Source organism: Ahaetulla prasina, chromosome 5 (assembly GCF_028640845.1).
Source record: "Ahaetulla prasina isolate Xishuangbanna chromosome 5, ASM2864084v1, whole genome shotgun sequence".
In the NCBI taxonomy this organism is placed as follows: Eukaryota; Metazoa; Chordata; class Lepidosauria; order Squamata; family Colubridae; genus Ahaetulla; species Ahaetulla prasina.
This window is the reverse complement of record NC_080543.1, coordinates 28918962-28942224: the sequence shown is the minus strand read 5'-3', so window position 1 is coordinate 28942224 and position 23263 is coordinate 28918962. Positions and strand designations below refer to the sequence as shown.

The 23263-nt window shown below is 36.8% G+C and overlaps 1 protein-coding gene across 1 annotated transcript in view; it reads left to right on the top strand.

Moving 5' to 3' along the window:
* Positions 1 to 23263, top strand: part of UBL3 (ubiquitin like 3) — a 46448-nt gene that overhangs the window by 9580 nt on the left and 13605 nt on the right. Inside the window, exon 2 of the mRNA XM_058185494.1 lies at positions 19828 to 19936. Within this exon, the coding sequence (XP_058041477.1) occupies positions 19828 to 19936 (109 nt within the window). The remainder of the gene's footprint in view (positions 1 to 19827; positions 19937 to 23263) is intronic.

Genomic DNA, 23263 nt, shown 5'->3' with positions numbered 1-23263 from the left:
GCTGCCTCCAAAAATATGCTTGGCCTCTTTACTCTTGGCATTCAAAGAAACACTTAAACATTCTTTTGTAAGTAGGCCTTTGAGGCATGATACCTAGCTGATGGTGTTGAATGACAATCTTTTTCATGTATTATGTTAGTTGGTCATTTATTGGTGGGGTAGGACATTTCCCATGGTAGAATTTTTTAAAGTTGATGTTTACGCCCTCCAATCCCTGTGACATTAGCACTCTAAAAATTGTTATATAATATGGCACTTGTCGATGAATACAATATAATGTCTGCTATATTAGAACAAAATGAAGTGTTACAGTTTAGTACATTGTAGAACACTAACAAGAAAATGAAAAGGGTTCTATGTATTTTATATGTAAACATATGAGTATTGCCATTACAAAAGTGAAATGTTGCTGCTGTTCCAAGTTATATTTTTTAAAGAAGTCTGGTGACTGCACATGTACCTTTGCAGCTCACTAGGAATGCCAGTAAAAAAGTAAGGTCAAGGAGAGGGTAGGAAAAAATGTTGTAAAACAAGTTCTACTCTGTCTCAGAAGAGTTACATTGTTGTGAGACTGGAATATATAGCTTAGTAGTTGACAGAAATCACAATCTTACTTCTTGTGTCACCACCCTCCCTCCCTGCTTCCCAGTATTCATAATAATTTGGGAGGAAATAGAAAATATAAGACATAGTTTTAGCAAAATGAGGTGGGTGAATATATCCATATTTTTCAATAAATATTATAGTACTGTGTTAAAATACTAGCATAGTAGGACCATTATTTATTGTATACCCATCTCACTTGAATGACTCTGGCTGGTTCACAGTTAAAAACAACTACAATTAAATATACAGACATAAATCCATTAATAAACCATATTATAACAAAAACTAACCATAATCAGCAGCAAAGCCCATAACTGCATCACATTCAATATTTTCATAATAAAATGTTCATAATAAAAAAACTCCTCTACCTCTAGAGGAGAGATTATTGGCAAAGCCATGTCTTCAGGGCCTTCCTAAAGGCCGCTAGGATCCATCTGCGTTTGGGGGTAATAATACTTTAATGGGCACACGGCAGAAAAAGTTCTCTTCCTGGATCCCTCCAGATGACCTTTAAGGGTGGGATCTTTAACATGACTTTCCTGCTACACCTGATGAGATGGGAAGATGTAACTGGGGAAAAGCAGTCCCTCAGCTTACCTAGTCAGGTTCCATTTAGTGTTTTATAGGTCATTTCTGGGATCTTGAATTGAACCTGAAAGGAATCTAGCAACCAGTGCACATCACAGGGGGGGTAACATGCAGGGGAGGAGATGTAAAGCTGGATATCATCTGTGTATCATCCCACGGTGACTTCTTATTAATGTTATTGAAATAGTGTAAGCTACTTTATTATAGTCAGTATAGAAGGAGTAGATCTTAAAGAACTAATTAAATGTTAAATTGCAATATTGAATTAAAATATTAACTATAAAAATAATCAATGGCACTATCTTTCTTGCATTTTGAGTTCTTGGTAGTATTTGGAGGGTAGCTACCTTTAAAAAAATATTTTACACAGGCTTGTTTTATTCACTTTTTATTTACCAGAAATAGCCTATTTTTTTCATAAAAGTACAATTTGGTAGCTATTTACTATAGATAGTGAAGCATTTTGTTCTTACTTAAATATTCAAATTCATGTGATGCCAGAAATAAATATGTTTTTGGTAATTCAATGAGGTAGAATTTACTTTGGTCATGATGTGTAATGAATTCAATTTAGGCACCAGTTGAAAAGAATGTTGTTCATTGAAAAGATTTATGTTTAATCCACAGTTTCTAAATATGGCATTCTTTGTACCATTAAAACTCTCCTGTTTGTGTGTAACCTTTAACTGGGTGAAAAGGTCTGTTATAGTGCAAAATGTTTTGAACCAAGGGGTTAACTTACAGAATGCATCCAAAATCAGACACTAGGAATCCTGTGGAATTGAAATTTGGCAAATTTTATAAAACATTTTATGATATAAACATTTATTATAAAAACATTTAGGACATAATATAAAGTGCATTAAAACACTTGTTGTGGTCAGCTGGTGATGTTTATCTGTGCTATATAATTCAACATGGTCTACTTTTAAGGCAGACACATCTCTAAATATCTCCACAAATTTTTAAGAACAGTTCCAGTTAAGGCAGTTCACTAGAACTTTGCCATGGTTGAAAGCATTGAGAAATCTGATAAGGAAATATCTCTGAAAAGATGACCCAGTGAGTCATCTTGCCTAGCATTATATTAAATATGACTTTCTAGATAGTATTGGTTTTATGAGTAGAAGATAATACAAGAAAAATCTAGGAAGAATATGAGGGATTTTTGGGGGTTATTTTTTTTCCTTGTTTTCTTCTTAGTCTTTTGTTATGTTTTTTTCACCAAAGAATTTAGAAAAATATTAAAGGAATACATGAATTAAAAAAAACTCATAGCATGGTAATAATATACTGTTATTATATTATATTATAATAAGATATACATTTTATATATAACAACAACAACAACAACAACAACAACAATAATAATACATTGTTAATTTAAATTATATATGATGTAAATGTTAATAATTTGCTCCTTCAAAATGATCTATAAAACTACACAAGAGGAAGATTTTTCTTATTGAGATTTCTATGACTCCTAAACTAAAGGGAGACCATTTTATAAGAGCAGCATTTATTGCTGTCTTAAACATGCGGGTTGGAGAGAATGTCTTCCCATTTTCACAATACAAGGAAAAGTCATTGATGCTTTCTTAGCTTGTGTGTTCTCTTGTTTATTGTGATAAGTAAGTAGTCTGGGCAGCATTTCACGTATTGCTATAGAGACTAAATTGGAAACCTGGAACGGATTGATCTGCTGACTACAAGTTTTGGAATTGGAGGGAACCCCTCTTAGCCTTGTGATTCTGCTTGTCAAATCCATAAAAAGGCCAGAGCAGCTGAAAGTAAGCACTGCAGGCTACTTCATGGAAAATTATATTTCTGAATTAATGGTATTAAATCTCTGTTTAACTAAGGAAACTGATTAATCTATGTAAGTAAGCTATCTACTATTGACCTCACCCCATTCCTAAGAGGTCTGTAAGGGGCGTGCATAAGAGCACCAATGTGCCTACCGTTCCTGTCCCAATGTCCCCTTTGATTGTATCCAATTTGTATCCAATTCATATACTTTTTTTTATACTTAAGAGAGAGGGTTAGAAAGGGTGGAAGAAGAGAGGAGTGGGGAAGGAGGAGAGAAAAGTAAAGGAGAGGAAGGATAGAGAAAGTAGAAGAAGGTAGAGAAGGGAAGAGGAAAGGTTGTGTTAAGGAAGGAAGTGGTAGCTGAGCAGGCCCAAATAAGTAACAAATGAAAGTTAATGATTGATGTTGAATAAGAGACTATACATTGAATATGTTGATGGACAATGGAAATAAAACTTTTTGATATATATATATAAAAAGCACCAACGTGCCTACCATTCCTGTCCCAATGTTCCCTTTGATTGTATCCAATTCGTATAGTTTTTTTATACTTATGCTTATATATATGCTTATATATCTTATAGTTATTTCATGCTTATGCTTACATATACTATTGTGACAAATAAATAAAGAATTCAATCTTATATTTTCTGACAAAATTACTAATTAATTCACAGTTTTAAATGTTTGAATCAACCAAACTTTTAAATTTAATCTTCAAGCATAATATAATTATATGTAATAAGTGTAATAAGTTATATAAAAGACATTTTGGATCTATGTTCAAGTTACACTAAGTCATAAAACTTAATTAGCAAAAATGTAGCAGGTTGTGGTTGTTTTGAATGTCACCTGGGTGATACGACTAGCCAAACATCCATTCAGTTTGTTTAGAGATAAGTATTTTTGTTCCAGAGGTGGCCAAAACAAAATCTAAAATAAGCCATTGTTGCATATTCTGCTTATTTTTTTTTTAATTTACATTTATATCCCGCCCTTCTCCGAAGACTCAGGGCGGCTTACAGTTTATAAGGCAATAGTCTCATTCTATTTGTATATTTACAAAGTCAACTTATTGCCCCCCCAACAATCTGGGTCCTCATTTTACCTACCTTATAAAGGATGGAAGGCTGAGTCAACCTTGGGCCGGGCTTGAACCTGCAGTAATTGCAGGCTATTGTGTTCTAATAACAGGCTCCTTACAGCCTGAGCTATTCCGGCCCTTTATATCTGAATGCTTGTAGCTTGCTTACTATGTTTGAACAACATGTTTACTTTAAATAAATAATCAAAGACTGTTTGCTTATGGATTAGCATGATTGTAAGATATTTTGTAAAAGATACTAAAAACAATACATTTTTCCAATTTTCCATTTACTTAAAACACTTTTTCAAAAATTAATAAAAAATTAACATTTCTAATTGGAGACAGAAAAAAACCGCTTTTTGCTTTAAATGTAATATACATACAATCTGAACTAATTACACTACAAAAAAGTAATGTCTAAAAGTAAGATTGATATTTGTTCCTTTTGGTAAGATTTAAATTTGCCCTAACTTTGCATATGGACTTATGACTTCTGTCTCTCTTTTTCCATAAACCTCTTGCCATACTTGCTTCCTTCCATTCTCTTACCCAATCTATTTGAACATGTTCCTGACAGGTACAGGTCATGAAATTTTTTATAATCCACCCCAATATATGCAAGAATTAGCTAAGATTTTGTTGACAAATATTTTTACATTTTACTGTCCTTTAAAAAATGATTTGAAATAACAAAATAAGATTACTAATATCTCTGTGAAAGCACTAGGTTTAGAAAGTTGTTTTAAAGCAATGTGTCTTTTCCATTTCACTTTTCAATCTAAACTCATATTTCATTCCTAAGGTAATACTGTCCAAAGTAAGCGCACATCATATTGTAGAAAGGAAAGTATTTCTTTTCTGTTGTACCCTATTTATTGTTTTAAAAATATTTGTCTTTTAGAAAGTTTTTAGTTTTTGAGAATGAATTTGAAAAGATATGAAAAAAGCTTGATGGAGTGACTGGAGCTCCTTCTTAAGATTTTATCTGTCTGAGAATTTGCTTGTTTTCTGGAAAAAGCTGAGAACAGAGATTTTCTACAGGGCTTTTGGGATTCTATGCATTATATTTGGGGTTTTATTAATTTGGAGTTTTTGTTTTATATATGATTTGTATATTTTGTATAATATATCTCCTCTTTTCTTTTACTCTAGTCCAGGGGTGTCAAACTCGATTTCATTGAGGGCCGCATCAGGGTTGTGTTTGACTTTGGGCTGGGGTGGATGTGGCCAGGGTGAGCATGGCCAGCTCGAACATCACTCATGTTGGGGGCACCTATGGGTGGCCTGAGCACTCTGCCAGTGAAACAGGCTCCTGAGCTCCGTTTTAGGCTGCAATGGCCTCCTGCAACCCTCTGCCAGTGAAAATGGAGCTTGGGAATGCTGCCTGCTGCTCTTGTGAGCTCCATTTTCAGCTGTGATGGCCTCCTGCAACCCTCTGCCAGCGAAGACAGAGCTCAGGAGGGCTGCAGGCAGCCATCCCAAGCTCCGTTTTCGCTGGCACAGGCACCTTGGGCCAGTCCTTTGCTCTTTCCAGGGTGGCCCTGCAGGCCAGATCTAAGCACCCCACGGGCCAGATCTGGCCCCCCCCAACCTTGAGTTTGACACCCCTGCTCTAGTCCTTTAGCCTCATCTGCAGATCTAGACAATTTTGATATTGCTCTTGTTTCTTTTCCATCTTGTTTTCATATCTGGTTTTCATGTATTTGTCTGGGATGGTATAAGGACACTTGCCTTGGACAGGGTTTTTATAATGCTCTTTTGAAATCTCTTTCTCTCCAATCTCTCTTATTCTTTCCTGCTGCTGGTAAAGTTACATTGCTCTTGATGAGTAAAAAAGCAAACAGCTTATGCTCTTGAAATCTCTTTCTCTGCAATTTCTCTCTGCTCTGTGAGGGTAGGGGAAGAAAAAAAGTAAGCAGTTTCTGTAGGCAATCTCTCCTTTGCCTGACCCTTCCTTGCTAGCAGTGGGAAAAAAATCAGGGAAAGGAAAGATTATATATAGAAGGAGAAATGCAAGAGGAATAATCATATTAAGCTCTGGCCCTCCCTACTTCTTTATTCTAATCCAATTATTTTTTTGAGTAAGGCTCCTATTATACAACATAAAGAAAATGTCCCTCAGTCTGAAAAATATAGTTCTTGCCTAATACTGTGTTTCCCCGAAAATAAGATCCTGTCTTATATTTTTTTGAACCCTGAAATAAGCGCTTTGCCTTATTGCCATGTGCTCAAAAGCCCGATTGGGCTTATTGTCAGGGGATGTCTTATTTTGGGGGAAACGGGTACATATTTCAAAGAAAACAATTCCACAGTTTTCCTATAACTGTGTAATGTTATTCGATACAGGAATTTATTAAAATTATATGTCACCCATCTAGCCCAGAAATGACTCTAGGAATGCTGAACTTTGAGAACTTTGACCCTGAAAATGATACATGAACTTGTAATAACCTCTCCTGAAGAAAAGTAATTCTTTCAGAGGCGATTAGGGTTGGGCAAGAAGTAAATAAACCACTTGCTTCTTAAGCTTTGCTGTGAACTTATGTAGGAAAGCATGGAGTGAACTTCGATAGTATTCCTTGTTTCTTCTTCAGAAACTGAACAGATAAAGATTAATGACAATTCATAATTCCCTTTGAATTGCAATCTTGTGGGAGATCTTGACCCACAGTGTAAATGTTTTACTGGTTCTCTAGTAAAATTCAGCAGAATGCTATACTGAGTCAGTTCCTGATCTATTTAGACAATATTTTCTACTCTAGCACTAGTCCTCAAGATTCCAAATGAAAGTATTTCCTGGCTGTGATAGTTAAAATCCATTAACTGCAATAATGGATGTTGAATGTAGAACTTGAGCTCTATCACTGAACTATGAACTCACTCTGAACTTTTTAAAAGGCTGATTAATTCATTTTAGATTGATGTCTGCTGACAACCTTGTGGATATTATTTTTAAGGCCAGAACAGAATAACTCCAGAAGCTTAAAATTATCTTACTCTAAAAAAAATGAATAGAATGTTTATTAAAACAAATATTTGATAATTTAGTATTATGAAATTAATTATTGATTTGATTACTCTTTTAAAAACATTCTTTAATATATAATGAGCAATTTTGGAAATAGTTTTGTATTTGTAAAATAATTTTTATATTGGATCAGTGTTATATATTTCAAATAGTCGCTGCTTTTAAGGAAGAGCAGTATAAATTTGTAAATACAATAACAATGTGAGCAATCGTATATCTGAAAAATAATGTACATATCATATGTTTACGATTTATTGTATAAAAGAAGTGAGAATAAAGGCAGTTATAAAAAGATGGTTTCTCATTTCTTATAATCCAATACAATCAAAGTGACACTATGCGGCTTACAAAAAAAATTAATTATTACTGATATTAACATATTTAACATTTTATCTTAAAGTTTGAATTATGAATTAAATTTAAAGTCAGTCTTTCTATTCACTTCACCACCAAAGAAAAGAAGAAATCTGAACATCTTAATAAGGACAGATCAAGCTCTGTGCAGGGAATAGAGCTGGGATTTTGAAAGCTTTTGCCATTACACCTCCCTTTAGTATAATCTTAATGTACATATGAATCCAAACACAAAGTTGAACACAAATGAACAATGAAAACAATACACTGAAACTTTGGGAAAGATGAATTTATTATAAGGTGCAACCGAAAGGTTCTACACATTCCCTGGGCTCTGTCTGCACCTCCCCAAAGTAGGCACACTTCACAGTTTGGAAATCCTGGTGCAGAGATTGATTCCTATGAGGTGAAGAAAAATTGAGAGTTTTTGTGTAAAATAGACTTGGCCAGTGGAGAAGAGAATGATGATGGCATGACGTATTACCAGTAAGGTTTGAGAAATCATGTATCAATATTTCCAAAATAAAATAGCTCGGTATTCAATTTTTCCAAAATTCTGATCTTCGATCTACTTAGTTTGGATGCAGGGTTTGATTGGGTTAGTGGATGAATAAGCTAAGTAAAGGTAAAGGTTTCCCTGTCAGTCATTTCTAGGGCACAATGCTCATCTCCGTTCCTTGGCTGAGGGAGCCAGTGTTATAAGACAATTTCCGTGGTCATGTGGCCATCATGGCTATAGCTGCACGGAACGCTCTTATCTCCACCCCCACCCCCCAAAGTGGAACCTGTTAATCTATTTGCATTTGCATGCTTTAGAATTGTTAAGCAGACAGGATCTGGGGCAAGTATCGAGAGCTCAACCCATTGCATGGAGCTCAGGTCTCGAACCTGGGCTGTCAGCACTGACAAGCTCAGCGTTTTAACCGCTGAGCCATCACGCCCCCTTGGATTTAAGCTAAGTTTCCTTGCAAATATTTTGATTGAATGCTTCACTTTGATACCACTTTTAGTTCTTTCTCACTCTTCCATAAGGGAACTAGTAACTAATTCTACACAGTAAAAAGCATTGATTTTTCTTAGAAAAACCTTGTTCTTAATTTCCTCCTTTTTATTTTTGGACAGTTGTTTTAGATAGCATTTTAGCCAAAATAACTTTAGCAGTGCTTGCAGTTCTATCATAAATGCATTCCTCTGAATTTAGTTTTATGCTTTATAAGGTGTAATTGCATTCTTAATACATGTTTATTATTGTAGTTTAGTTGGCTTTGGTCATTTATATAGTTATCTTTAAATGCTAATTTCAAAATTAGCATCCCTCAAGGATTAATTTTGTTTTTTTCTGTCCAGAAGTGCTTGTTCAGTAACTGCTTTATAATGATTGGTTCCAAATACTTAACTCCCTATTCTGTTTGAGAAAGATCAGTTTGGTGTAGAAGATGGAACACTCAGTCTCAATATGGATGTCCAGGATTAGGTTTCCTAAATGACATTATTGGCCTTGTAACTACCGGACTAAATAATTATAATGTTCATTTAAAGCTTCGATATTTGCTAATTAGCAATAAAACAATTCTGCATGTTTGTTGTAAAACAGAGATTGATTGGCCCAGTGAATTAACTATGTTTAAAGGGGCTTGTTTTTGTGATGCAGTAGTTTATGAATCATGCATGGAAGGAAAGGTTACAGTGTTTTATGCACAGCTGTGAAAAAGCTGTGTCAAAAGTCATTATTACATTATTGTTCAGGGAATTGGGCAGCTCTGTCTTTTATCTTAAAACATACTTATGTTTGAATGTTTACAAAACTATTGTGAGAGAACTTCTTCCTTTTTTGTTTCATTTATGTCTGAACTACTATTTCTGCTAAAGTAGAACCAGATCCTTCAGACTTGCACTGTAATGAGACAAACCGTATTTTCACTCAGATTCTACTTTTATGATAATATTTGAAAGTAATACAATTTTATTAACAAGTTACTGCTTGTTACAAATGCTACTCACCAACGCCTTGCATTGTGCATACATGTTCATGTGAAGTAAAGCAATACCTAAGTGTGGGTCTTTAAAGACTGGAGAAGACTAGATTGATAGGGGCCTGAAAATTAGTAAGAAAAAATAGTCTGATGGTGACAAGCAGAGAGAGAGATGATGGCAGTAGAAGACCGGTTGCTTTTTGGGAAAGAGGGTTTGGTATCTTACAGCAAGTTCCCTGATGCTCATTCTGGTACTAGATCACGAGCCTCCATGGACCTGGTTTCCGGTTGTTTGTTGGTGTAATGGAATGTGTGGATGAATTTGGGGAATGAGGGAAAGAGATGCCTAGCAAACAATCTGCAAGAGAAGCAGGAGCCCCCAGTGGCCTAACAGTCAGAGAAAAAATTTAGGAAGGACTTGCCCTAACTGATCTAGTAGTTATAAATGGTGGTAGCACATTTATACTTTCTGACTTGTAAGATTTTGTTAATGTTTATTGTACTTACAATAAATACAATTAGTTCATCTAGTGATGTTTCCTGTGTAGTTTACCTGGGGGGGCTGACAGTTGCCTATAAGAAGTCCTCCTTCATGCACAACTCATGGTTGAAAGCCATACCTGGTGTGTATCACTGGGGAGTGATACACACCCCAGTGATACACACTGGGGATATCTGGGGAGTCCCGCTCTCAAAGAAATGCCCATTTGAGATATAGTTGTGATTGCTTGATACTGCTATTGGATTGCTCTGGAGCAGGGGTGTCAAACTCAATTTCATTGAGGGTTGCATCAGGGCTGTGGTTGACCTTGGTGGGCTGCGCATGCGTGGCTGACTGTGGGTGTGGCCAACTGGGTGGGCATGGTCGACTGTGGGTGTGGCCAAGGGGTGGCCATGGCCAGCTTGATGCCACTCCCCAAACTGCTGGCATGTTTCCTCGTTGCATTGGGTAGACTGGGCCGAAGCCATGCTGGCCTGTTGTTTCCTCTTCGCATTGGGTAGACCAGGCCAAAGCCACACTGGCCCAATGTTTCCTTTTTGCACTTGGTAGACGGGGCTGAAGCGACATAGGCCAACGCCTTAAATTTTCTAGGATAGCCCCGTGGGCCGGATCTGATCACATTGCAGGCTGGATCCAGCCTGGGGGCCTTGTGTTTTACACCCCTACTCTGGGGTGTCCTAGTTCTGGGAAATATCAATCCACCTTCTCTTGGAGTAGGGCTGAAGCAGCTTGGGAGTTTATCTCATAACCACCACAGATCTGGCTGGGTTGTTGAAGGCCCAACAGGTGGTCAAATATTCTGGATTTTTTAAGAGACAAATGAGGCATGATCTGAAGGTAAGGGATATTCACATCTTGTCATTGTAACGGCCAAATCATTTTAAATCTAGAAGTGTGCATCTGGCCCCAGAGTAGATACTGTATTGCCAGGAATGATCACAAAATATTGGCAGTATGGGAGAAACACAGAATAAACTGTATGGCAAAAATATCTTTGCAAAAGCCTGAAGGCTGTGGTTCTCTAAATTCTGCGTTTTGTACTTCTTAGAGCTGCCAGAAATTGTTCTGTTCCAATTTGGCAGGTAATCTATAAATAAAAGAGGCTCCTACTGATTTTCAATGACCAAAAAAACTCAAAAAGGCTATGCAGATTGGTTTAATATATTTTTAAAAAGTAATTTTAAAAATGAAAAAATGAACCATTTTCCCAAAGTATCACATCCTCCCACATGTACAGTATGATGTTGTTGTATCACTTCCTTAAACAATATGATCCTATTTTTAAAAGAAATGGTAGCACTAATTGTTAAAAGTTGCCTGCCCCGCTATCCCAAAGGTGATTTTTCAAAAGGCAGAGAGGATCACTGGTTTCAAAGATGGGTAAAAAAATCTATGTTAAAACTGGAAAGCCTTCTCTCAACAAGAGGGGGAGGGGTACGACATCATCTATTACCTGTTTATAACAAAGTTCGTTCAGCAGTTTCAAGAATATTCCACTCCCATTTGCACTCTGATTCAGGTGCCCTTAGGGCACAGAAAAACTCCGAAGGGCCTCAATGACTCTCAGAGTGCTATTGACCCACCTTCAAAGTGCTAACAACCAGATGACTGCAAGGAATGTAAATTCTATTCCCCAGCATTCAGTCAGAACTGAGGATGCTTCTTGGATGAGAAGTGAAACATCTTCAAGAAAAAACAAAGAAAGCCCAGTTGCCTTTTGAAAAAGGACCTTTGAGACAACCATGATCTGGATGACTGAGAATCTCCATAGACACTCTGCCCTTGTACCTTGCAATCTTACTAAATGGCTGAACTCAAGATTAGATATAGAATATAAGTAGAAAAAGTTTTCTGCTGACTTATGTTGGAATTAAACAAATATACAACAACATGCTTGTGTGATTAATAGAAAACATTCAATTTTATGTTTAAGAATAAACAAATATTCTTAACATCCAGATAACACACTATAACCTAAACCGGATGTTGGCAACCTGTGGTTCCAGAGCAGCATGTGGCTTTTTGACCCCTCTCCTGCAGCTCCCTGCTGACCTAGTCGCATGACCGGCTCTCTGTCCTAAGACACTGGCCGGACCTGGTCGCGCGACCTACTCTCCACCCCGAGAAGGCACAAGCCTCTTTGCAGACCCACGTTTATTTATTTATTTATTTATTAATTAAACTTTTATACCGCCCTTCTCCCGAAGGACTCAGGGCGGTGTACAGCCTTCATTTAAAACAGTTTATATACATATTAAAATAACAATTAAAAAGCTTATTCAATAAAAGGCCGAAATTAAAACCGTCCAATTGACCATATAAAATACCCAGTAAAATTACCATTAAAAATTTAAAATTAAAATTTAGAATTTAAAAATCAGGCCAGTCCCGCTTGTATAAATAAATAAGTTTTCAGTTCCCGGTGAAAGGTCTGAAGGTCAGGCAATTGGCGTAAACCGGGGGGAAGTTCGTTCCAGAGGGTAGGTGCTCCCACAGAGAAGGCCCTTCCCCTGGGGGCCGCCAGCCGACACTGCTTGGCGGACGGCACCCTGAGAAGACCCTCTCTGTGAGAGCGTACGGGTCGGTGGGAGGCATGTGGAAACAGCAGGCAGTCCCGTAAGTACCCGGGCCCTAAGCCATGGAGCGCTTTGAAGGTGGTAACCAAAACCTTGAAGCGCACCCGGAAGACCACAGGTAACCAGTGCAGACTGCACGTTGAAGTGCCTCTAGCGTTTTCTCCACACTGCCCATGACTGGCTGCTTTTTGTAATTCCACATCTTTTGCGGGTAGCTCAGCACCAGTCGTGGTCCCCTTGTTGCTCAGGAAGGAGGGGAATGGGGAGGAGAAGCCGCCATCGAAGGATGCAGAGGGGGAAGAGCTCAGGCTCTCCTGTGCAGTGTGCATGGCTACACATCTGAGCACGCAGTGGCGGTAGCGGAAGAAGTAGTCGCTGCTGCCATGATCCCGGCCCAGGAGGGTATCCTGCTTGTGCATGCGCATGCGAGAGAGAGAGATATAAGAGAGAGAAAAGGGGAGAGAAAGAGAAATGAGAAAATGATGGAGGAAGAGAATGAGAGAGGAAAGAGAAACAAATGAGAGAGAGGGAGAGAATGAGAGAGAGGTAGAGAGAAATGAGAGAGCTGGGGGAAGAGAATGAGAGAGGGAAAAGAGGGAAACAAATGAGAGAAAGAAAAAGGGAGAGGGAGAAATGGGAGAGAAATGAGAAAGAAAGGGAGAAAAAGAGAGAGAGAAATGAGAAAATGATGACGGGAGAGAATGAGAGAGGAAAAAGAGACAAACAATTGAGAGATGGACAGAGAGAGAAATGAGAGCTGGAGGGGAGAATGAGAGAGAGGGAAAAGGAAAATGAGAGAGAAGGGGAGAGAGAGAAAAAAAGAGAGAGGGAGGGGAAAAAGAAAAATGAGAGGGAGAGAAAGAGAAATGAGAGAGAAAGGAGAGAAAGAGAAATGAAAAAATGATGGAGAGAAAGAGAGGAAAAAAACAATTGAGAGAGAGAAGGGAGACAGACAGAGAAATGAGAACTAGAGGGAGAATGAGAGAGAGGGAAAAGAGGGAAACAAATAAGAGAAGGAGGAGAGAAAAGAAAGAGAAAGAGAAAGAAAAGAAAGAAGAGAGGGAGAGAAAAACAAATAGGGAAGGAGAGAGAGGGAGAGACTCATTTTCCACAGAAAACACTGGGAGCCACAAAATCTGTGTAGGAATGGCTGGGTGTCTGTGTGTCATGTGACTGGGTGGGAATGGTGTTGAATTGGCCACACATACCCAGGTTTTGTAGCTCTGGGTGTTTTCTTTTCTGTGGGAAACTGATCCAAATAGCTCCGAATGTTTACGGTTGCAGACTTCTGACCTAAATGTTTAATTAGAGATAAAAATGCTTTAGAATTAGAATTTTCTTGAACTAGGATGTTGAATTGGCAATTTGAGTTTGAATTGAATCATCATGTTTATGCCTTAGTACCAGGGGTGAAATGCACCCGGTTCGGACTGGATTGGCTGATCCAGTAGCGATGGTGGTGAGTGGTTCAGAGAACCGGTAGTAAAAATCCCTCCCCCCCCCGCCCATGCCCACCCAATCGCCTGGTCACCCGCTTGCCCGCTTGCAACCTATTCGGCTGAATAGGTTGTAAAAAAATGCTTTTAAAAGGTAAAAAAAAGGCTCTGACGATCACAGCTGAGCCATGCAATCGTCAGAACCTCTCTCTTTTTTTACTTTTAAAAGCATTTTTTACAACCTATTCAGCTGAATAAGCTACATTTTTTTGGAATGTAGCCAGTATCATTCAGATTACTTAGATTCAGATATCATGAGTTTTGGGCATTCTAAATCTTTCAAAAGAAAATTAGAAATGTGTCTGCTACGCAAAAGCACATTCTCTATAATGTGGAGTGCAGGTTGCCTCTATCTTTCTCTCACTCCTCAACATCATGCATTTGAACAGTTTACATTTAACATTATATCTGGAGCTGGAAATGTCTGCTTTGTTGTTGTAAACTTCATCTTTTTAACCTTATGATTATTCTTGACTACTTTTCTTAAAAAAACTATTACTATGTTTATGTTGGGGGGCATTATATATGTGATATCAGTAAAAATACTATAGGAATGCATTTACTTTTAAATTGCAAACAGCCAGAATGGTTTCATGAACAGAGGGGAAAAATGCATTTTCAGTAGTGGCAACCAATTACTTTTAATTGTGGTTGGCAACATAGGCTCATGCCACTTAAAATTTGTATTAAGTCATAACATGGTGCTGTTATTTTTATTTAGATCATACATTTGTACCTGTTCTTTATTCTGAACATTTCAAAATGGCATATTTTATTTTATTTTAGTCATAAGAACAGTTCCATTTGGTTGGTTGGGCTGAGAAATAGGAGCTCAGATAGGAGCTCAAAGTAAGTGAGCTCTGTAAATGAGGAGGGACTTAAACTTGATCTCATTCAAACACAGCACTTTACTATATCCCAATTTTCAGTACTTACCTTCAGTTTAGTGCAATATTCTCCCCAATTAATTATTTGGCTTTTCTTCAAAATTATTTTTATAGATAAAGTGAGCAAACCAGAAAGGTGGGAGAGGATGCCATTTAAAATGAGGTTATAAGGTAAAAGTCTAGATGATGAAATCACGAAAATCCAAATGGATCTTTCTATTATATGGTTTTTGTTATAAGTTTACATTGTTAAAAAAATTCTTATAAGCAGTAATTGGTATAAATGGCAAAACTGAAGTGTGTGAAAAAAATATTTGGTGGTTTTAGTTTAAAGCATTATTTGACCCTGTCATTGCAGTTATGTTATATAGTTTAATATGTTGCGCAGACCCAGCCAATTTTGATTTAGATAGTAACTCATTAAACCTAACCTGTGATCATGTCTTTCTTGTGTTTTTCTAAATTTTATTGTCCCTCCATGAATACTGTACCTATGACAGTAATTGTCTACTTACAAAGGCTCAGCTAGTATATTTTCCCAGGATGTATAGTTTAAAATGAACTGGATAAAAAATAATTATGATGCAATACAGTACATTTGTAAAAAGATATATCCTAGTATTGCAGGGTTTTTTTTAAATAAAAAGAAATATGACAGTAGCAAAGGGACTGGGTTAACTAGAATAATATCCTTTTGGATGATCTGCTGGGTTGGGGATTATAATGCTCTCACACCTTCTTCGGAATAGTTTCCCTTGGCCATTGTGAGGAAGGAGAGTTCAACTTGGTAACCAGACCTCTCAGTCCTCTCCCTCCTGTTTTTTTAACATGAAAAATATATTTTTAACATGATGAAAATATTGGAAGAGGTAATCTGTTATTTCAAGGTAGGATATTGTCTCCCTGCAGGTGATACTCAATTGTACATCAGCATTCCAGACCCATTTCTTAGTTTAGCAGTAATTTCATAGAAGAATATTCTGTATGTTTAAAGACACGGAATTATTTTATGAAAATAATTGCTGAATGTAAAAATGTATATTTTACTGTGACAAAATCCTAATTATCAAAGTGTTCTTTTGGGTAGGGAAGATGAATCACTTGATTTTGAAAAACCTCAGTTTGGCTTTGTTTTTTTCCTCATCTAGAAGAATTATTTAGTTTATCTGTTCAGCACTATTTTATATGGCTTGCAATCTATTGATACTCCTAATTACATGGAATATTGTATCAGGTGCTTTCATCATTTTTTAGATTTACAAGCTTATCTGTTTAAACAAACATATTGTGCGTCTACTGACAATTTATAACCTTTAAGTTTTCCACTTAAACAAAACCTATGAAATGCCATTTTACTATAAAGACAAGGGAAGTTACTGAATAATTTGGATATAAAAATCTGTAAATATGTTAGCTAAACATTTACAGCTTTAGTTTTAATCCTCAATGCCTTCAGAACTAAGTAGCAGATTGATGAGAGCCTTGCTCAGGATTTTAGAGGAAATAGTTGTAGTTAACAAGACCAGGTCAGGTGTCCTGGAACCAAGTGATTTAAAATATCATTTTTATTCACCTCAATTTGCCTACATCAGTCTTTTACAGTAGCCCTATGTCAGCTCTTTTGTTATGTCAAAAAAAGTCTGATTTTTTTTCCAACCCTTGGCCTACAATGGCAACTGTATAGATTTTATTAAAGTTTTACATTATTATGGTACTATATAACCTCCCCAGGGAAGAATTTTGCCTTTTATAGACTATCTAAATATATTTTAAATAGATGAATATCTAAATAAGTATGTGTTGATATTAGACTGAAGTAATTATATTAGGAAAAAATTATGCTAGTTAATTTGAATTTTTTCTCTGGAACTTTAGTTGTTAAATGTTCTATCATTCTGTTTGTTAATGCCATCAAAGATATTAATATATTTTATAATTAAGGACAAAGGTCTTTTGAACACATTTGTGAATAGTAGTATTATGGCTCTTCCTATTATATTTGGTGAGAAGAATTCCTTCCATATCCTATTTTATTCCCCTCAAGATTATTTCTAGGAAGGCTCCTTTGGTTTTGGCTTACCTTTTACTTCCACTTCTACTTCTTACTTCAGAGAGAAACTAGTTATTTTGTTCTATCCATAAAGAAGTGTGGGTGCTCTGAATTCCAGAAGAATTGTTGCTCAGGAGAGGGGCATTCTCAATGTTCTATTATTATCAAAACTTGGATGAAGCCCTATATTACTTCTTTCCCTTTTATTTTGAATCTTAAAGGTGATTTTATTCTTAAGATTCTTCACTAACCACAGCACGTTCTGAGATTCTGCTTTCCTAATATTATCTCCACAGTTGAACTACCTGTCTGTACTTCTTTTGTGACCTGGCCCTGCATATTTTTTATTTTCAGATTCTCCCTAAGATTTTGGTAGAAGAATTAGCCGCTTCTGCTGTCTTTCATTTTTTTCCTCCTTAACTTTTGAAATCTTTGATATTTTGATACTTTGATACTTTGAAACTTTTGAAATCTTTGATATTTCATTTTGAGCTCATCTTGAGCTCATTTTCTCATGTTTTTTTTTCTGTCATGGAACTTACTTAGCATAGCTCTGAGTTTATTAAAATCTAAAGTTTAATCTAAAATATAAAATGACTATCATCAGTTTTACTTTACCTTTATATGAAGAACTCCATCATTACAGAGTTACCCTATTGTTCCTCCTGCGTCCTCAACTAAGTGTTCTTTATTGATTAGTATTAAGTCAAGCATAAAATAACTGATTGTCTGTTTCCTGTGAAGGAGAATACTGTCAGCAAGTCTGGAATTTCCTGGAAAGTCTATGCTTCACAGTGGTTGTTCTCCACTAGATGTCAGGGTAATTAAAGTTTTCCATCACTGCAGCTTCATGCATCTTTGAAAGATGTGCAATTTGCTTTTGCAAGGACTCATTCACTTCCTCTACTTGGTTATGCAAATAATAGTCGACCTCAACAACAATATTAAACTTCTTTTTCCTCTTTCTGTTGTTTTAATCTGAATGCTCTGTACAGTGTTGTCAGATTTATTCACTTGGATTTCTGAGCATGAATGGATATTTTTAACCCTCAGTATAACTTTTCCCTGTCTTTTGTTTTCCTTTCTTTTCAACAAATGTATTCTTTAATTACTATATTGTTATAACTGTCACCACGTTTCTGCTATTAAATCATATTTGGCCTCATTTTATTTATTTCTTCTACTTCAACCACTAGAATAAAGGCAAAAGACATGCATTTTATGACCCAATTTTCATTTTTTTCCTCCTTAACTTTTGAAATCTTTGATATTTTGATACTTTGATACTTTGAAACTTTTGAAATCTTTGATATTTCATTTTGAGCTCATCTTGAGCTCATTTTCTCATGTTTTTTTTTCTGTCATGGAACTTACTTAGCATAGCTCTGAGTTTATTAAAATCTAAAGTTTAATCTAAAATATAAAATGACTATCATCAGTTTTACTTTACCTTTATATGAAGAACTCCATCATTACAGAGTTACCCTATTGTTCCTCCTGCGTCCTCAACTAAGTGTTCTTTATTGATTAGTATTAAGTCAAGCATAAAATAACTGATTGTCTGTTTCCTGTGAAGGAGAATACTGTCAGCAAGTCTGGAATTTCCTGGAAAGTCTATGCTTCACAGTGGTTGTTCTCCACTAGATGTCAGGGTAATTAAAGTTTTCCATCACTGCAGCTTCATGCATCTTTGAAAGATGTGCAATTTGCTTTTGCAAGGACTCATTCACTTCCTCTACTTGGTTATGCAAATAATAGTCGACCTCAACAACAATATTAAACTTCTTTTTCCTCTTTCTGTTGTTTTAATCTGAATGCTCTGTACAGTGTTGTCAGATTTATTCACTTGGATTTCTGAGCATGAATGGATATTTTTAACCCTCAGTATAACTTTTCCCTGTCTTTTGTTTTCCTTTCTTTTCAACAAATGTATTCTTTAATTACTATATTGTTATAACTGTCACCACGTTTCTGCTATTAAATCATATTTGGCCTCATTTTATTTATTTCTTCTACTTCAACCACTAGAATAAAGGCAAAAGACATGCATTTTATGACCCAATTTTCATTTTTCCTGATATTTCTTGAATGGTTTCGTTCTTTTTCACTCACATTTTAGTTTCCACATGTCTTTGTGGTCTTACTTCAAGTTTTTCTTTTCTACCTATAGAATTTGATTTAAACTGTGCTAATTAAGATCATGATGCTTTGGTCAAACATATTGACCAAGTGGGAGCTATAACCTCATGCCAACAGTCCTTTCATATGTATCTTTTTCTACATGACTAACCGTAGGATTAAATTGGATTTTCTTTGCCTATAAACATCAATTCAATCAAATTGATATTTGTATTTGAGCATAAAGGGCGCATTTGATATGTTAAATAACTAGTCATTTAAACCAAAATGTTTAAATATAATTGGTGTTAATGAATAATCTAATGTACTGTAATGGGTTTTCTGTACTGCAAAATTATATTTGATGTTTTGATGTTATCTTTCTGTGTCCTAAAATCAGTAAGTCTCAGTATTTTAGACTATTGTTACAGTTCTTCTGATTTTGTTTTCTAAAAATAGTTAATATTTTCTAATCATCCAGATAGTTTTTGTTAGTTCTTTATTTCAGCCAATATGTAAATGTATTATTACATATTTGTATCAGAAACTGAAGAAAAAGAAAAAAGTAGGGATATCACTTTTTATGTAGTGCTTGCAATCCTGTTACATTATCATAAAATACAAGCCATTTTTTTCTTTTTTTCGGAATACAGTACATGTTCCTCTTCAGGGAATGCTTTAGACACTTATTGCAAAAAATTACTTCTATAATTTAGAACAGATCTTCCTGATTCTTACTTTTTTCTACAGATAAATTTGCGCCTCATTTTGGTAAGTGGAAAAACGAAAGAGTTCTTGTTCTCACCAAATGATTCAGCAGCGGACATTGCAAAACATGTATATGACAACTGGCCAATGGGTAAGTACGAGAATGTTAATGTTTATTATTTGGTCATTATTCCAGAAAGAATATCCTCATCAAAAAGAAAACATTGAAATGGTAATATATGCATTTCAAAATATATTCATCAGCTCTTTATGTGCTTTATCCAATGTGGATAAAGTTCCCCCATCTACAATCAATGAGTATTGAATGCAAATACCAGTAGGGCCAAAATTGTACACTAGAACTATATTTTTCATAAACTTGACATTTTGAATTCTTATCTAGCTGGAAGAATGTCAAGAAGGGAAGGGCTAATGGAATGCAAAATACTTCAAATTCAAACCACTTCATTTTAAATTGTTTCACAATCCAAATAGACATCCTTAGTTGTTTTGAAAGAGTATTTCTTTTTTAAAAAAAAGGTTTTAAATGAGATATGGCTCACATTCATAACATCTTGCATATTATTAATAATTATACGTCTATAAATCCATTGTAACTCCTTTGAAATTATATTCTCCATGTGCTATTTGGAAGTAGAAAAGTAGGAACCAGGCCTCCAAAGACAAGTTGTCTGCTAGGCATTATAATTCTGACTGTAGGATTGATCCTGTGTCCCCCTATAAATGTATATTCATGTGCATATTTATCAACAGATAATATTTATAATGTTAAAACTTTTAAACCTGAGCCCTTTTTTGCATGGATAAGTCTTTAAAATTGATAAAACCTAAATGCATGTAAGTAACTGACCATATTCTATTCTATTCTATTCTATTCTATTCTATATGATTGGAATTAGATTAGCATTGCTCTCTGCTGCACTTAAGTATAATTAGGAATGTAGTGACACTACCATTAAATCATATTTAGCAATATATATCCTACTAACATTACAATTAAACATTTACATAGAGGCTTGGGAAAAAAACCTTCAAACAATAATGGCAACATTTTAAAAAATTGGTAAAGTTAAAATGTCTGAGGTTGTAGAAATGCTAAAAAGAAAAATACAATAGCTTCAGCAGCAACAGCAAAGAAAAGTAATAAAAATTTTAGCGCGCCATCAAGTTCATCAAATTTTGGAGGAGATTTCTATCAGCAAAGTACATCTCAGTAAAGATACTTTGCTTAATTGCTCTTATCTTTGTAATTTAATGATTAAGCAATTCTCCTGTGCGCTGCTTGGTGAGTTCAAGCATGAGTTTTCTAATTGTCTGATTGGCCAGAGACTGAGTTGGAAAATCTTTGGCCATGCCTCTTCCTCCTGGCTGAGCCTCAGTTTTTTCAACTCAGTCAGCCTAGAGAGATGAAATAGAGTTTCCTCTTACTATCTGAGTTGGATTCCTTCACTTTTCAACGTTTATTGGATTTTGTGACTGAGTTTATTGGCAAGCCGGGGGAGAGTGTGCCTTGTTATAGGCAGCGCTAGTGGCCCGGCGGTGCTTGGATTGTTGCCGGATGGCAGAACCGACGCTTAAAGCGACTGGCCATTTCCAGCAGGCAGGCCAGTTCAGAGATGGCATGCTGGGCAGATTCCTTCAAAAGACTGAGGCTTCGGTCTTCTGTGAGTGTGGGCATCCGGTCAGAACGCTGAAGGGCTGTTTTGTTGGCTTTGCATTTTCTGGAGAGAGTTTCCCCTGCTTTCATGACCATGTTGCCGGTCTCATGCAGCTGGATGGAGGCAGCGGTTAAAAAAAGGGCGCATAGAAACCGTTTTGCCGGTTTCACACTGGATCGATTCCACTACTACTGCGCCTCCATTATTTGGCATTATTTCAACCGTGTTTTCAGTTTGACGCCATTTGCTGCTGCAATTTCTTGAAGTGTTGGCCTTAATTGATTAACTTTGGCCAAGGACTGTCTGGATTAAGGGATTAATCCCAGGATTGGGTGTCTCCTGAGCTATTGCAGCAGGAATTTTGCAACAGGCTAATGCCCAAAATGGCGGATCATTCTGGTTCACGCAGGAGCAATTCAGCTAATTCCTCTCCCAGACACAGATCAGAGGCTTCTGATCACAGGGGAACGGGAGCAAATTCAAATAAGCCCACAATCAGGTCCAATTCTAAAGCTTCAAAATCTGGTTCAGTTGCTACAGAAAATTATGCCCAAAGAAAGTAAAAAGCATTGGAGAAACATTTTGCCAAGGCCCAAAAGCAGGCAGAGGCTACCAGGCTCTTATCTGTCCCAATCAGTGTGGAAACTAGCCTAGCTAGAGAACAGGAATTTCCATCTATGGACCCACGGGAGGGTCACTTAAATTGGTCTTCTGAGGTTAATATAGGCTTGCAGAGTTTTCACGCAGTTCCCTTTATAGAGCATTATGTTCCTCGTTCCTGTGAGGCTATGACAGGTTTCCAACCTATTCCTAGGCATAGGCATTCAGGACCATCAGCCACCTTTATGCCTACAGTGGCAGGGCTCCATCCTGAAGAGAATTTGGGCTCCAGTCTATCTAAAGAGCTTTGCACTCTGATTTCACAGACTATTTCAAAGGGCATTGACACCGCTCTTCAGCAGAGAGGCCTGGCACCTATGGATACCATTGACATCCTCCCATTTGCCAACCCCCACCCTCATTTACCATCTGAGGTGGGCCTTATTCGAGAACCTCACTCCCCACCTCCTTCCTTGCATAGCGAGGTATCATTTGGGGGTGAGGAAGAGATGAGTGATTATGAGATGTCGGAGGAGGAAGGCGCCTCCCAGGACAAACCTACATATTCGGATCTGTTCAGGCCTCACTTGCTCAAGCCCTTGCTAATGAAGGCTAAATCTACAGCCAATATGGGAGTGACCTGGGATTTAGCTGAGGCTCCTTTGGGACCTTCAGACCCGCTCACCAACCTGTTCACAGAACCAGTTACAATGCAGGAGGTCATTCCATCACCTAATTTTTTTATGGATGTCATTCAGAGGCTGTGGAACCAGCCTCATTCCATTCCTGCTCCTAGTGGGATGGACAGAAGAATATATATAGCTGAACAGGAATTGGAGGATCTTCTTCAGATCCCGTCGGTTGATGCTCCCTTGGCCACGTTAGCATCAGTGGCCATTCTCCCATCAGATACTACAGAAGGCCTGAAAGCCGAGGAAAGGAAAGCAGAGCTTTTGGCTTGTAAGACTCATCAGGCAGTTGCTTGGGCTATTAGATCAGCCACAGCAACATCATTTTTTACTAGGACATCCCTCATCTGGCTGCATCAAATGCAAGCCAGGGTGGCCCCAGAGGACACCAGATTACAACAGGATATTAGTAAATCGATGGCAGCAGTCGAATACTCAGCAAATGTGACTATAAACGCAGCCAAGTTTGCCTCTAGAGGCCCCGTTCAAAGGAGGCAGCCTTTTTGGGGA